The sequence below is a fragment of the Arachis hypogaea genome, chromosome 13, assembly GCF_003086295.3.
Source record: "Arachis hypogaea cultivar Tifrunner chromosome 13, arahy.Tifrunner.gnm2.J5K5, whole genome shotgun sequence".
NCBI classification, from domain to species: domain Eukaryota; kingdom Viridiplantae; phylum Streptophyta; class Magnoliopsida; order Fabales; family Fabaceae; genus Arachis; species Arachis hypogaea.
In genome coordinates this window covers 131,080,909-131,097,216 of record NC_092048.1, presented here as the reverse complement: position 1 = coordinate 131,097,216, position 16,308 = coordinate 131,080,909, and the positions used below count along the sequence as shown (strand labels likewise).

Genomic DNA, 16,308 nt, shown 5'->3' with positions numbered 1-16,308 from the left:
TTTTAATATTGAATTAGGGTTTACTATTAATTTACTAATAATTTGTTATGTTTTTGTAGAGTTTACGAAATTTGACATGTAGTTATCTATTGTCTCCGGATAGATACAATCATATTGTAGATGAGCATTTACGGTTTACTAATTTTTATCATGTTTCTCAAATTAGAATAGTTCAACACCAGAAATCACTAGTAAATGCAAGAGCTAATCGATTCACCATATCTGTGTTCAAGAAGGCCGCCAAGAAATGTAAGAGCTTTGTGAAAGATGTAAAGTGGTCCATGAGAAAGTAGTGGATGTGTAATTAAGAGATTATGTGTATCACTTAAGTTTTGTTTGTATCATTACTATGAACGGCATCTGAGCGCGACTTTTCATATACACTGAAAACATCTCTTGCATGCTCGCTTTATCAGTTATATATTTGGTTTGAAATTGAACGAATCCGCCAAATACTGGTATAGGATACCTGTATAAAATGCATGATATTTTTCTTGACACCTCAGAATCTATCTTCTCACAAATCACACCTTTTAGTTCCTCGAATGAGATTATGAATGGAATAACAATTTCTAATAGATTTTCAGAGACAAATTTCACTCCTTCAGATGTTTGTAACAAAATCTGACCAAAATAATATATTTTTAACAGGACTCTATCATCCATATTTCTCACTCACATTACTATAAACTCCACTCTCAGGTTTTTAACACTCAACTGAAATAATAGAGATACACCTCAAGGAAGAAGAAGAACAGCTCGAAAGAGACGAAGAGATTTAGAAACTCGGATGGCGCGCGCACACACACACACAATTTCTATTTGTCCGTTGGAATATTTTATATTATACTAAAATCAGACGGACCGATTTGCATTTTGCGAAATTAAAAAAAAAATTAATCCTACTAAAATTGGACGGTCCGATTACAATGTCCAAAATTCAAAATTTTCCCTCCACACAAATCGGACTGTCCGATTTGTGACCCCAAAATTTCATAACAAAGAAACCGGACGGTCCGATTTCTCTCCTCTAAACTTGAAATAAAGCGTACTTGTATTGCACCCCTATGTCCATAACTAGGGGTGGCAATGGGTAGGGTAGGGTAGGGTTTGAATCCAACCCTAACCCTACTCGTGGGTTGAGAAATACCCAACACTAATCCTACCCGCACTCAACCCGCGGGTATCCAACTCTACCTGTGGGTTGACAAAAATGGAGGCCACTATATTGTTAAAAATTGTATTTATATCTCATTAAATAAGAAATATGTTTTATAAAAATAAATGAGTAAAGTTTATAAATTTATAAATTTGGTTCAGTGGCCAAGAAGTTTTTGCACATGTTTAAGGTCCTTGGTTCAACTCTCATATATAACATTTTTAATCATAGAGAAAAGGACAAATAGGTCCCTGATATTTTGCCCCTCGGACATTTTCGTCCCTGAGCTTTTGAAAATACTTTTAAATCTCCGACATTCACAAATCTTGGACGGATGGGTCCCTCCGTCGAATTGCCTCCGCCAGACCCGTCGAAGAAGTCTGATGTGGCTCCCGTGCGGATGACGTGGCATGACTGGTTGACACCTGGACTGCTAAGTTGAAAGCTACATTAAAAAATTGGACAATTAAGTCCCTGCACCACTAAACTACGTCGTTTTGCTCTCATCCCTTACAAAGTCCCTTACAATACCCATTACACCCATACCACCCTTTTTGAATTACATTAAACCCTAAGGATACCAACGATCATCATACTCTATTTCTCCCTCCAAAAAGATCACTACCCAGGCTGAGACATTTGTCGTGTGCAATGGCTGTCGAAGAGGCCTCCATTGTTGTTTGAGTTGTTGTCTTCGTTACCGAAGGTAAGAAGTCTGTATTGTAGCTTAGTTAGTGGATTGTGAGGTTAAATACTTATACAAGTATGAACTGTGTTGTGAAAGGACTGATCGTGCACGTTGATAGAGATTGTCAAAGAAGTATTGGAGTTTTTCGATTGAAATTAAATTACTGTTAGGGCAAAGAAAGCTTCTGGGGTGATTTTGTGTTTCTGTATGTTGAATGTTATTGCCTTTTAATATGTGAAAAGAGTAATTCTTGATCATTGTTTACAGTTTTTTGTTTTTCTTTTTTCAGATGGTTGATGTGTTTGTAGTGCCCGTGTTCCACCATGGAGGTAATTTTGTGAGAGAAAGTAATGGCTCTCTGGTGTACAAAAATGGGAAGGTGGAGAAGTTTCCAGAAATGGACCTGGACTTCGTTAATTTCGGAGACTTGATCACACTGTTTAAGGGCCTAAGGTACCAATCATACAAGACAGTTTATTGGTTTTGATCCAAGGAGTCCTGATATTGAGTCTGGGCTGCATATATTGACAGGGGATGCAGGGATTAACGAAATGCGAGAGAACAAAATGAAGAGTACAGAGACGGATGAGTTTTACCTATACTTTTACCACCCTGTTGATGAACCTGAAATTGTGGAGGATGCTGGAAAGCAAAGTAACAGTCTTGATGAGGGAGAGGTTTTGGTGGATGATCAGAGTTTGTCATCTGATGATGGGTACGAGACTACGGAGAATGAGCCCTACAAACCTCCGTCTCCCGAGTTTGAAAGTAACAATGATGATGATAATACCAGTGCTGATGATAAGGGTAGCAAAAGGCAGAGAGTAATGAAGGGAAAGAAGAAAGTTGTGTCTTCAAAGAAGACAACTGCAAAGAAGACAGGTGCTAAAAGAAAGAGGAAGAGAGTAATGAAGGGAAAGAAGAAAGTTGTGTCTCCAAAGAAGACAACTGCAAAGAAGACAGGTGCTAAAAGAAAGAGGAAGACGTGGAAGAAGATGGAATAAAGTAGTGGACCCAATGAGCAGCAGAGCAGAAAGAATGTTGGGCCTGATCCTAATGTGTAGCCCAACAGAGGCCCACAACCCAACAGGGACCAACATGTTAGGTTCTATGTGAGCCTGATCCAAGATGATGATGATGACCCGGTATATGATTATGAATATAAGAATTTACATACACCTATTTCATCAGATGATGAATCTAGCAAGCATAAATTCTCTGAGTTTGATGATGATTATGAGCATGGAGAGGGGAGGTTTGAGTTAGGGACTAGGTTAGCCACCCTTGAGAGATTTAAGGAAGTTGTAAAAGACTCATTCATTGCTGAGGGTAGGGAGCTTAGATGGATTAAGAATGACAACGAGAGAGTGAGGGTGGCATGCATGGATGAGTGTCCGTGGCTGGTTTATTTATCATACAACAAATCTCTGCAATGCTACCAGGTGAAGACTTACAAAAATGACTATACATGTGCCAGGGACATGGGAAGTAATGCCAGGCTCCAGATGTAAGTTTTATATATTATTGTGAAATGTTGAACCTTTAAACTGTTATTTATCCTAAGTCTCATGAATACTGTCTTATGTATCACAACCAGGTTCCAAGTACTGTGGCAGCAACACCAAACCCTGTAACACCAGCTTCCGTGGCAGACCAACTCCATCCAGGTCGTGTAACTAGAGGTACACCATTTAGGCCTCCACTTCAAGTTCCATCTACAGCTCACCAAATAATTCAACCAAAAACTTCAAAGATCAGGCCCAAACAGAAGATATTCAGGCCACCTGCCCCACTTTGCCCCAGTTTACTCCCACCTCCAAGTCAGCCTGCACCACCACAGCCACAACCACAAGGTGCTACACATGTCCCACAACCATCTCAAGTCAGGCCAGGACCGAGTACAGCAGCTTCCAAGGAGACATTGACAGTAGCAAGCACAGCAACAACAAGACTATTCAAATTCATTCTTAATCCACCATCCATCAATCCAAAGACTTGAAGAAATATGACATCTTGGGCATCCCACTATGCCTTGTAATAGCACTTAGGAAACTTGAATGTGACAACAATATTTTTTTGGGAGAATTATTATTTTTTTTTTTTGGAGAAGCTCTTAGGATTTTATAAACTGTTGCAAACTTGTTAGGTGTTTGAGGCTTACTTTTGTGATGTTAAGCTTCATAATACTATACACTTGAACACATTTGTTCTTTTTGGGCAGCTTTTAGAAAATGTGACTGTCGCAAAGATGTTTACATAACTTTCAATATATGTTATGTGTTTATGTATACAACTTTTATGACTACTTTTCTCAATCATTCAATGCTTCTTTAGATATTGACAACATAATTTCAACAACCTACTGATATCATAACTTTAATTGCATTTAGATAGATAATAGGATACATAAATTGCCTAAACAGCATGTTTCAATACACAACAAAAACCTGGATCAACACATTTTCCTACTCTACTTTCTAAAATTCATTTCTCAGTCACTACATACATAAAAAGCAGCCACAACAGCACATACAATTATAACAACACAACAAGCTAATGGATTTTTTTTCTTCTCTAGCACAGTAACCTTCTCTTCCAGAATAGCCATCCTATGATGAAATCCCTCTTCCTCTTCAACAACTTCTACCTCTTTCTCAACCAGACGTCCTTTTTCAAAGATGTAACCACTACTTCTAATTCTAGCAAGATGCTCATCGACCCAAAGAAAAAACTTGCAATGCGGTTGGTTTTCCTATCAAAATTTCCAAAATAATGTACTATATAAAACCATTCAAACAGAACAAAATTCCCAGGTTTCTTATCTTACCTTATAGAATGGGCAACCCAAGAAAACTCTGTTTGGGTTGCTAATCGTCCTCGACATATACATTATCGCATAAACTCCACAGAAGCATCTCGGGGCGACATCGTCCTTCAGGTCTCCGTCGTGCACAACACAAGGGTCTAAGCTTGAAGCAGAATTTTCTTCACTTACTCTCCTGCGGCTTCTTCTCGACGTTGCTGATGCTCCATTAGCAGCCATGGTTGATGCAGGTTGAGCTCCTCACCACTGGCCTCCAAAAAGAAACACAATCAATTTAAGGATTAGGGATGAGAGCAAAACGACATAGTTTAGTAGTGCAGGGACTTAATTGTCCAATTTTTGAAATGTAGCTTTCCACTCAGCAGTCCAGATGTCAACCAGTCATGCCACGTCATCCGCACAGGAGTCACATCAGACTTCTCCGACGGGTCTGGCGGAGCAACTCGACGGAGGGACCCATCCGTCCAAAATTTACGAAGGTCGGAGATTTAAAAGTATTTTCAAAAGTTTAGGAACGAAAATATCCACGAAGCAAAAGGTCAGGGACCTATTTATCATTTTCTCTTAATTATATATAACACATATTATGAGGAGTGCGGGTAGAGTTGAGATTCAACCCGCATCCTACCCGCTCCGTGCCCAACTCTACTCGTAGCGGATCGAATTGACAATCCTACCCAACCGGATTGACAATCCTACCCAATCGAATTGGGTACCCACGGATAGAGAGGCCTATCCATAACAAAGCATAACACACGTACGTTTTCGATATAAAAGAAAATGAGCCTTAGCTTTATACGCACGCTGTGCTTCCAAACCGCAATACAAATAAAAAGCGAACATAGAGAGACAGCAAGCGCTACTAGTCTCCTCTCTTTCACTTTTTTCCTCTGTCTTTCTTTAAACCCTTGCTTTTGGTTTTCCCTCCCCAATTTTAAACCTCCCTGGAAGACAGTTTGTGGGAGAGAGAAAAGAAAAAGGCAAAATTGTTTTATTTTATTTCCAAATAACGAAAACCAACAACTCTTGGTACGAACGAAGAAGAATTCCCAAATATAAGAAGAAAGAACAAGGAAGGCGCAAAAGGAAAAAGAAAAGAAAAGAAAAGAAAAGAAACAAAGCACGATGATGCATAGGCTTTTCAGAGGCAGGGACACTCCCGCCGATGACTCCCCGCCGCCCTATTCGGTGGCGTCATCGTCTCCCTCGGCCTCGCCTGTCACCGGTCCGGCGAGGCCAATTCGTCTCGTGTACTGCGATGAGAAGGGAAAGTTTCGGATGGATCCGGAAGCGGTTGCGACCTTGCAACTCGTCAAGGAGCCCATCGGTGTCGTCTCCGTCTGCGGACGAGCCCGCCAGGGCAAGAGCTTCATTTTGAACCAGGTAATTCCCACTTCTTCTTCCAATTCGACGGCAATTTCTGCGGTTTGCTTGAGTTTAGGGTTTTGTATTGTGGTGTACCTGTTGTAAATTAGGGTTTTTGTATGACGGTGATGGTTACTCGGTTTATAAGTGTTGATTGCCTTGCATTTATGCCAAAATATCAAGTGCATTATATTCTGTTGCGATTAGCCTCTTGTTGAATGATACGCAGGACCATTGTTGACCATTTAGTTGACCACAGTGGAGTGTCTACTCGTGTTCTGGTTTGTGTGCGATTATAACGTTGTGGGATTGTGTGTCCTTCTGTCATCATTGGAAAATCTCGGGCAAAAACTTCTTGCTAATTTATACTACCGTATGTACAAGAGAAAGAATGTGATAAATTGGCAATCTAAATTGTTTACTTGACTGGGGTTTTGAGCTATTGCTCTAGTTTTTGTATCTTTATGATTTATGAAATATAGCTTCTCAGGGAATAGTTTCTGCGGGCTTTATTATCATAAATTTGTGGCTAACAATTTTGCATTGCAGCTTTTAGGAAGGAGTAGTGGATTTCAAGTAGCCTCAACGCATAAGCCATGTACCAAAGGGCTTTGGTTGTGGAGTACACCTTTGAAGAGGACTGCTCTTGATGGAACAGAGTACAATCTCTTGCTCTTAGACAGTGAAGGAATTGATGCATATGATCAAACGGTTGGTCTTTCAGTTTCCATGCAATCGAGACATGCTTTCTGATCGTTTTTATGTTCACCCATTATTATTTTTTCTATACAGGGAACATACAGCACACAGATATTCTCATTGGCTGTACTTTTGTCTAGCATGTTCGTATATAACCAGGTAGGGATAGACAACTGCCACATATATTTGCTCGGGCATAATTGCTTTATGACATTTCAGGATCTGTTAACAATTACATAGGGATTTATTACCAGCTTTGTTCCCCTCTTTCTGGATTCTTATGGAAGTTAAAACGATGTTTTCTTTGTCCAGATGGGTGGTATAGATGAGGCTGCTCTTGATCGTCTTTCTCTAGTTACTCAAATGACAAAGCACATTCGTGTTAGAGCATCTGGAGGAAAGGCTTCTGTATCAGAACTTGGACAGTTTTCCCCCATATTCGTTTGGCTTTTAAGGGTAGGTTGTGTGCTTATGTTTGGAATGAATGTCACAATATTTTTTTTTTTAATTTTATTTTATTTTTAAAATTGTATCATAGCTTACCCTATTCTCACTGACAACTTGCATGCTTTTCCCTCTTGTTGGCAGGACTTCTATTTGGACCTAACAGAAGATAACAGAAAAATAACACCCCGCGATTATCTGGAACTTGCTTTAAGGCCAGTCCAAGGGAGTGGAAAGGATATAGCTGCTAAGAATGAGGTATTTTTCCACCAACTATTTTACTTGTTTGTTCAAGGAAGCAGCTGTATATTCATGGATGTTATAGTTTTTAGGAATATTCTATTAGTATCACCCACGTACTCTATCCATTTTTCTTTACCTATCTTATATATTCTGTTTATAAGTTCTTTCAACGTATTTTATTTTATGTCCTTTCTGGAGTTCCTAACTTTTTGAGAATATCAATCAATAGATTCGAGATTCTATTCGAGCTTTATTCCCAGACAGGGAATGCTTCACCCTTGTGCGACCTTTGAACAATGAAAATGATCTACAGCGACTGGACCAAATATCGGTTAGTAACTTATTAGCTACTAAATGCTTCTCTAGTCATTTTGTTATCTATTTTTCTATCCTTTTTTTATAATTTGTCTTCAATATGCAGTTGGACAAACTAAGACCTGAATTTCGAGCTGGCCTTGATGCTTTCACTAAGTTTGTATTTGAGAGAACAAGGCCCAAACAAGTTGGGGCAACTATGATGACAGGACCTGTATTGGTTGGTATTACTGAATCGTATTTGGATGCGCTCAACCATGGTGCTGTTCCTACAATTTCTTCCTCCTGGCAGGTGAATGTTAAATCCTTATATTGTTATTCAGGCTTATATGAGAAACAAAACAGGCTTAATGTATAATTATTGTATAAAGAAGTTCCCAACTTCTCATATATATCAAATATGTTTAAGATTTCAGCTATATGCAGTAATAACGAATAACATGAATGTTATATTTTAGAAGTTTTAATAGTTCATTGGGTAATATAGGAATATTTTTTAGCTGTCCAATGTTCTACTTTGCTTTCTATCTCCCTTGGATTATGCTTAAGATTGGCATGCTACTAGGGTTGGTCCATTTAAGAAATGCGATTATCAATAAAATGAATCTTTTTGATTATTGATGTAACTTGCACCCAATGATGTGAAGTAATACTTATTCTTTGCACAGCTACCACAATGTTTTCTAGAACTGGGATATCTAACATGCAGTTGATATATACCAAGAAAATTCCTTTGCAGCAACTTAATTTGTGAATCACACGCTTTCTATGCCCTTCTTTTTGTTTGAATGATTACTCCTGTTTTGATTCATGCAGGCATACCCATTTAATTTGTGAATCACACTCCTTCTAGGGGAATCACATGTTATAATAATTCAGTATTTTGAATTTCATTTGCTTACTGTTGACTTTATTTTGTTGTTTTGCAGAGTGTTGAAGAAGCGGAGTGTCGCAGGGCATATGATTCTGCTACTGAAGCTTATATGTCTTCTTTTGACCGTTCAAAACCACCTGAGGAGGTGGGTATTGTGTGTGAATATCATTTTTGTAGGGCGTATTGTTTTCTCTCGTTCCTTTACTAATTGCAGTGCTTGCAGATTGCTATGAGAGAAGCGCATGATGAAGCAGTTCAAAAGTCAATGGCTGCTTTTAATGCAAATGCTGTAGGAGTTGGTTCTGCCAGGAAGAAATATGAGGGCCTTCTTCAAAAGTTCTTCAAAAAAGCATTTGAGGTATTTGAAAACATGAGGATTTAGATATAGCTATTTTTTGTATTAGATAACACCTTTTCTCTTCCAGTTATGGTTGTGGAAAAATCATCTGTATGCTTTGTCACTTATTGACCAACAGGATTATAAGCGGAATGCATTTATGGAGGCAGACATACAATGCTCAAATGCCATACAGTCTATGGAAAAGAGGCTGAGGGCAGCTTGTAATGCTTCTGGTGCAACAATTGATAATGTTGCAAAGGTAAAATTTAAATATTGATGATACCTGTTAGTTCTGTAAGTGTAAAGATATTCAAAGTTTCAGAATCATCCAACATTTATGCAAAGGAAACTTGGTTAAAAGGATACCTGAATAGAAGAAAGCTAAAATTTGTGCTGTCTTCCCTTGTAAAAATTAAGGTGGCCTTGTTGAAATGGCAACCCAATTTGACATTGTATCTGTTGCAGGTTCTTGATGCTCTATTATCAGAATACGAAAAGACTGTTCAAGGTCCAGCGAAGTGGCAAAAGCTTTCTGTCTTCTTGCAACAAAGGTTTGTGCGTGTGTGTTAACAAAGCATCTTTTGCGGTCTTGCCTTTTTTTATTTGTTTTTCTGACTCTTAATATGTATTCTTTTGTTGCGGTAGTTTTGAAGGCCCAGTGCTTGACCTTGTTAAGAGGCTAACAGATAAAGTTGAATCAGAGAAGAATTCTGTTGCTTTACAATGTCGGATGATTGAAGACAAGATGGCCCTACTGAACAAGCGGCTGGAAGCCGTTGAGAACGAAAAGTCTGAGTACATTAGGCGATATGAGGATGCCATGAATGACAAGAAGAAACTAACCGATGAGTATATGAATCGCATAACTGATCTGCAGGCTAATCGTCGCTCACAGGAGGAGAGGTATTCTAGCTTATTAAAATCACTAGAGTCTGCCAAGCAAGAGTCTGTGGAGTGGAAAAGAAAGTGTGAGCAAGCTATATTGAAGCAAAAAGCTGAGGAAGATCAAGCTAGTTCTGAAATAGCAGCCTTAAAGTCTCGGAGTAGTGCTGCTGAAGCAAGATTAGCAGCAGCAAAGGAACAAGCTCAGTCTGCTCAAGAGGAGGCTGAAGAGTGGAAGCGGAAGTGTGATTCTGCTATGAGGGATGCAAAGAATGCTCTAGAGAAGGCAGCTATTGCCCAAGAGCGCACAAACAAGCAGACACAGTTGAGGGAAGATGCTTTAAGAGAAGAATTCTCCGACACTTTGGCTGAAAAAGTGAGCTCTATCTTCTTTGGCTTTTGTTTTGCAAATATCTATTTGTCTAGTAAGACTGTTGAATAAGCACCATTATGAACAGATTACTTGCATCTTTAGTTGAAGGTTATATATATTAATGGGTACTGGATATCTGATGTGTTTTGCCATGTTAACTATGCAGGAAGATGAAATAAAGCAGAAGACTGCCAAAATTGAGCATGCTGAGAAGTGTTTAACAACTTTGAAGTTAGAATTGAAGGTGAGATTCTTGGCTTGAGTGTGTTTTTTCCAGAGAATTATTGTTAAGGGCTCATAGTATGACAAGATTTATGTTTATTTATGTTATCATATATATGCGATGCTTCTGGCCAATTTCTATCTTGTTTTTAATTATGGCCATGCATCTCAAAAGGTGTTGATCTTCAATGCCAAGCAAGCTTCCTGGTGTCTGGGCTTTTCCATCTCTTATAATTTCTTGGTTTTTGTTACCTTCACTTGACACGGGTTGTAACTTGCAAGTTTGCCCTCCAAAATGGTTATTCTGTAATGCCGTAAGATTTGGTCTTTATCACAGCCGATGCTTTCATTGTGTCTATACTGTTCATTCTTATGCCAACAATGTACGATGTAATCATAATCCACTAGAGATAATGAAATAGAGGATACAACTTCACTATCTTACTTCAGAAGAGCATTTTGTCCATTAATGCTTTTATAGTAAGACTTTAGGGACTAATGCCGTGTTTGACTCTAAATATATCTGCAGGCTGCTGAATCTAAGATAAGGAGTTATGAAGGTGAAATATCATCACTAAGGACTGAAATTAATGAATTGACTGAGAATTTGAAAACAGAAAATGCTAAGGCCCAATCATATGAGAGGGATGCCATCGTGTATCAGCAGGAGAAGGAGCATTTGCAGGAGAAGTACCATTCTGAATTCAAAAGATTTGAGGAGCTTCAGGAAAGATGTAAAACTGCTGAAAAAGAAGCTGCAAGGGCCACTGAAGTGGCTGATAAAGCACGGTCTGAAGCAGGTATGGCCCAGAAGGAGAAGAGTGAGATGCAGAGACTGGCAATGGAGAGGCTGACACATATTGAGAGGGCCGAGAGGAAAATTGAAGGTTTGGAGAGGGAGAAAGACAATCTGCAAAATGAATTGCAGAGAATTAAGGATTCCGAGAAGGATGCACTTAGCACAGTTGCAAAACTGGAAGAAAAGGTGCAACAGAGAGAGAAGGACTTGGAAATGCTTTTGGATAAAGATAAAACACACAGGCGAAATAATGCTCAGATTCTTGAACAGCTTTTAGAAACAGAACGACAAGCACATACACAGGCAAATGACCGGGCTGAGGCTCTCTCTCTCCAACTACAGTCTGCACAAGCCAAAATTGATTCTCTCCATTTGGAGCTGACTAAGTATCGATTGAATGAATCAGCATTTGATGGTAAAATGAAAGCTCCATCCCATGGTAAGCGGATGAGAGTAGATGATGAATTTGGTGTGGACTCTGTCCAAGACATGGATGCAAGCCCTCAAACTGTTAGGGGAAACAAGAGATCTAAAAGTACATACACGCAACCAGAAGATGGGGGTTCCATTTTTGAGGGTTCTGAGGAGAATTACAGTCAGCATACGAACCAGGAGGATTATAAAAAGCTTACAGTGGCGCAGCTTAAGCAAGAGCTGACAAAACATAACTATGGTGACCAGCTACTTAAGTTGACTAAACCCAACAGAAAAGATATTCTTGCCCTGTACGAGAAATGTATTCTGCAGAAGTCATAGATACGGGGAAAAGACTTATGTAGGATGCTGTGCGATGGTTGCTTACTTGCTTACATATTAGACTAGAAATGTTGTGTGGGTTTAACCTTTTTTACCCCCCGTTTTCTGAGTTCATATTTGCCGAGTGTTTTCTACTTGAATTTGTTGCTAGTAATGATCATCAGACAGGCCATAAAATATTTTGATGGCCCGATCTTTCTTTGTTGAGTGGTCGAGTTAGCTGTAGTTATTACATTTTTGTATAGTTTATCATGTATTTATTTGTTACTGTTAACATTGTTTGCACATTAAGGAGTTAAACATTGACAGTAGTTCTTTTTTTTTTTATATGCCCAATGTTGTGTTTCCTGAAATTCAGATTGAAGATCGATTGGTTAATCAATATGGGTTTTCGTGATTCGTAATTTTAGCACAACCTAAAGAAAAAGCTCAGCGCATTAGAACCACAAAACAATATATTTGTATATTAATTGTAGATGATATCATTACACACAGCTTAGAAGTGTAAAACATCCCAAAAGAATCATGGTAGCAATGATAACACACATGGCTAATAACTTTGAAATGCGTCCCTTGTCCTTCCTTATTACCAACCCTTCAATTATAGGGTAGTTAACGGTAATGATGAAACCTGCAATGAAAAACTGCACAAACATCTTGTCCCAACTACCAACAAATACCGCTCTGTAGACTCCACCCAGAAAGCAACATATATTGATCGTGATGACGGCAAGCATTGGAGCTATGAAGATGCTGGATGCTCGGAAATCATATTTATCCATTTGGTACAGCTGAGTTTGTTCATCATCCGCTACTTTGTTTGTTGGCAAGAAATTTGCTTCTCTTATACCTACTTTCTTTAGCAGTGCATCCAAACACCCGTATAGATGACAAGTAATTGATTTCATCATCCATATCCTCTGCTCATTCATCCATTTGTGAAGTGTTCCTCCTGTTATGAGGACTTCCTCCAAATGATTTAAAAGAGCTGATACAAAGATGAATACAAATATGATGAAAAATGGGTCTCCAACCTGTCAAACAAATTTTCAAAGATTGTTGTTATAGTCTATGAAGCAAATATATGGAAGAATTGTAGGTACGATTTTGAACTGAGATTCTGGTTGAACTAAGATGCAGATATTGCAAGAAAATCATATACATAAATGCTGACGCTTGAGCTCCAAGATTTCAGGTAGCGTTGTTACCTTGGGGTACAAGGGAATTCCATGAAGTAAACAGAGCTGAGGGATGGTGGCAAAACACCATAGAGGGAAGCAATAAAGAGGGAAATATGTGAGTTCTGCAAAACATAGTCTCTGAAGGACTGGCATCCTTGAAGGACCGTAGATAAGAGAGCAATATTTGTTTATACCATTTTCAAATAAACCGCTGTACCATCTAGTGCCTTGGATTAACACATCATTCAAATTTGTTGTAGCTGATCCTAGGAACTGTGGCCTAGATGGTTCACAGAAAACTGAAGTCCATCCATTGCAATGCAATATGAATCCAGTGAGATAGTCTTCCACAACACTATCGTATAAGAAACCAACCTGAAAAAAAGGTTCAAAATATGTATATACTTTTTCTAAATGAGTTTTTATGTATATCTGAATTAATGGGACTAAAAAGTTTACCTACCTCTTGTCCCCATTTAGTACTTATTTCATATTCACAAGAAGCCAATAAGTGAGTTTCTCCTTCTAGTAATGCATTCCCACCAGAAGCGGAATCACTTGTGTAGTTTTGAGTAAGTGATTTGATGAACTCATTGGATGAACCAAAATATTCTTTAAGTTGAGTCAGATCAGTCCCTAACATTTAATACTCAGAAAGTGTAACGAGTTGCAATCATAAGGGCAATGCTCACAGCTCAATGAACTGAAATCTTATGCCGAGAAGAAACTAGGAAAATATTGTGTTGAATACCTTTGATAGTGAGATTTCCACAAAGTGACACCCTTTTTATATAAAAGCCTGTACCAGACATTACTGGACCCTTAAGGCCGTCCATACCTCTCCATTGAAGCTGAAATGTTGTCAACAAAAGTTTATTTAAGCACACATTTAACCATCATTACCTTGGTTTAAGGGCTATATGCACGTGAAGCATTGTCATTTACTGTGTGCTTTAGAAACATACACAACCACTTTATATATAAATTTAAAAATATTATAATTGATAGTGAGTACATGTTTTCGAAATATGCTCCAGAAGTAGGCAAGTATTTCCAGTATAAACAATTGTACTAGATAGCAATCTTGATGCCCTTACTGTGAATATTGATCTCAGCTGACTATTATAGATGTCATTCTTACTGACATTGTAAAATTTCTGAGGAAACTGAACAAAAGCTAAGGAGGATGATATCTTCGGATCAAGGTGAAAACACATGGCGTATCGCGCTGAACTTGGATCGTTACAGAACATGTCACAGTCCAAAACTAGAATGTAGGGAGAATTGCTAATCACAGCAGAGACTCGGAGCTGCAAGGTTATATTTATTATGTAAGATGAGGAAGCGTCATCACATGTGTCATATTTGCAAAGCAAATTTTGAGTGTATATATATTTTGGAAGATATGAAGAGTGTAATCATACAAGGACATTGAGTGCTCCAGCCTTGAAATGGTGGGGATGAGATGGTCTTTTCTCACGGGAAACATACACAAGGCGAGGAATTTTGCCATTATCTGCATCATCAAAGATATTACCTTCCATAACCTGCCAAAGTCAGAAGATTTATTCTCCTATGATTGCAGATTATAGATTAACACCAAAAATTCTATTAGCCTATTATGTACCTCAATGCTAGGAGGGTGATCTTGAACATTTATGGTAGGATCATCTCTTGAAATGGCCATATTATCTCTGAATGACACAATCTTTTCCTTAAAGGCCTCATATTTTTCCTGCATAACAATTGACTTACATTAAATTAAGTAAGCACGGCTTACTGCTATAAACTACTAAAAACCCAAAACGTCAAGGACATAAAGATTCAAACTTTCAATTTAACACAGTCAACCTCAATCTGCTTCTTATCTTCCACATACAAACTGCTTCTTACAAAATCAGACTCATCATCATCTGAAGAAGAAAAGAAAGCCTTGGGGCACCTGCTCTTAATTCTGTACCTTGTGCAGAATGGAATCCACAACCTTGCGAAGTTGGAAGCCTCCCTCATTGCATGCAAGGTAACAGAGGAACCCCCATCATCCGAAAGATACACATTGAGCTTCTCAGGAGGATAATCAAGGGCCATGGCAGATAGGACAGTGTTCATCACCTCAAAAGTAGGCTCCTTAGTATGATCAGCAGTGCATATGAACACATCAACAGCAGGAAGTTTGTGATCTTCAGGCAACCTCTCCGGAAAGACGGTGCGCGAGACGGGACGCCAGCGATACGCACGGCCGAGGATCCATATAAAGGAGAGAATGATCTCTGAAGCAAAGACAAGGAGCCATGGAAACAAGAGGCTTTCTGTGGTGTGAGGCGGTTGGAAAAGAAAAGAGAATCTGTAGTAGAAGATGAAGCATAAGGCTGTGGAGTGGAGAAGCATGTGGACTCTGTTTGTGACAAGTAAGAGCTTGTGGACATGGCTGCTGTGAAGAGGAGAGTCCTCCATTTCTGTTCCCTACAGACTCTGACATATAATGTCTTAGGAAACCATCTTTCCTTAAATAATTCGCAAGTGCTACGCACTTTGTCTTTGTAAATTATATTATTATGTCATCATCACAGGAGTTGGGGGGAAGGATGTAAACGAGAAAATACTCCATTTTAGTCTTTAATTACTTCAATTTAGTCTTTAAATTTTTCTTTTCAATTGACTCTGTACGAAAATTACGACAGGATCTATTGTGATTAAAATTTAAAAAATTTAAAAACTAAATTGAAATAATTAAAATTTCAAAGACTAAGTTAATACTGAGTGTAATTTTAGAGACTAAACCGAATATTTTTTAAAATGTAAACTGTACTAAGTCAATAATCACCGCCTACGGCACTACCAACAGCCAGAAACTGGAAAACAACAATTATATTTTTTAAAGATTGGATTTCCTGGGATACATATTTCAACTATCACAGTTATAGTAAGTTAATTTTTAATTAAATTTAATTATAATTTTCTTTGTTGTTTTAATTTTTTAACTAAATCAATTATAAGTTATTAATTAATTTAGTTGAATTTAATTACTAAAATGACTTAATTATATATATAATATCATTGTTTTAATATTTACGAAAATGATTTGTTATAGTTATTATTTTTCATTTCCAAATCTTAGTTGCATTTTATTAACTTTGATTATCT

At 38.2% G+C, this 16,308-nt stretch overlaps 2 protein-coding genes across 2 annotated transcripts; one reads left to right on the top strand and one right to left on the bottom strand.

Moving 5' to 3' along the window:
• Positions 1-5,458: 5,458 nt before the first annotated feature.
• On the top strand, positions 5,459-12,294 carry LOC112733542 (uncharacterized). Its single transcript, XM_025782531.3, has 14 exons — positions 5,459-6,054; positions 6,586-6,747; positions 6,829-6,894; positions 7,048-7,191; positions 7,324-7,437; positions 7,652-7,753; positions 7,844-8,029; positions 8,667-8,756; positions 8,835-8,969; positions 9,088-9,210; positions 9,417-9,502; positions 9,597-10,209; positions 10,373-10,450; positions 10,958-12,294. Exons 1-14 carry the CDS (start codon positions 5,797-5,799, stop codon positions 11,981-11,983), a joined length of 3,183 nt encoding a protein of 1,060 aa, XP_025638316.1. The 5' UTR covers positions 5,459-5,796; the 3' UTR covers positions 11,984-12,294.
• A 126-nt stretch (positions 12,295-12,420) lies between these two features.
• On the bottom strand, positions 12,421-15,716 carry LOC112733543 (cellulose synthase-like protein G2). Its single transcript, XM_025782532.3, has 8 exons — positions 15,016-15,716; positions 14,792-14,899; positions 14,589-14,711; positions 14,262-14,474; positions 13,916-14,015; positions 13,628-13,800; positions 13,192-13,539; positions 12,421-13,017 (listed from the first exon to the last, which is right to left on the bottom strand). Exons 1-8 carry the CDS (start codon positions 15,616-15,618, stop codon positions 12,469-12,471), a joined length of 2,217 nt encoding a protein of 738 aa, XP_025638317.1. The 5' UTR covers positions 15,619-15,716; the 3' UTR covers positions 12,421-12,468.
• Positions 15,717-16,308: the final 592 nt, after the last annotated feature.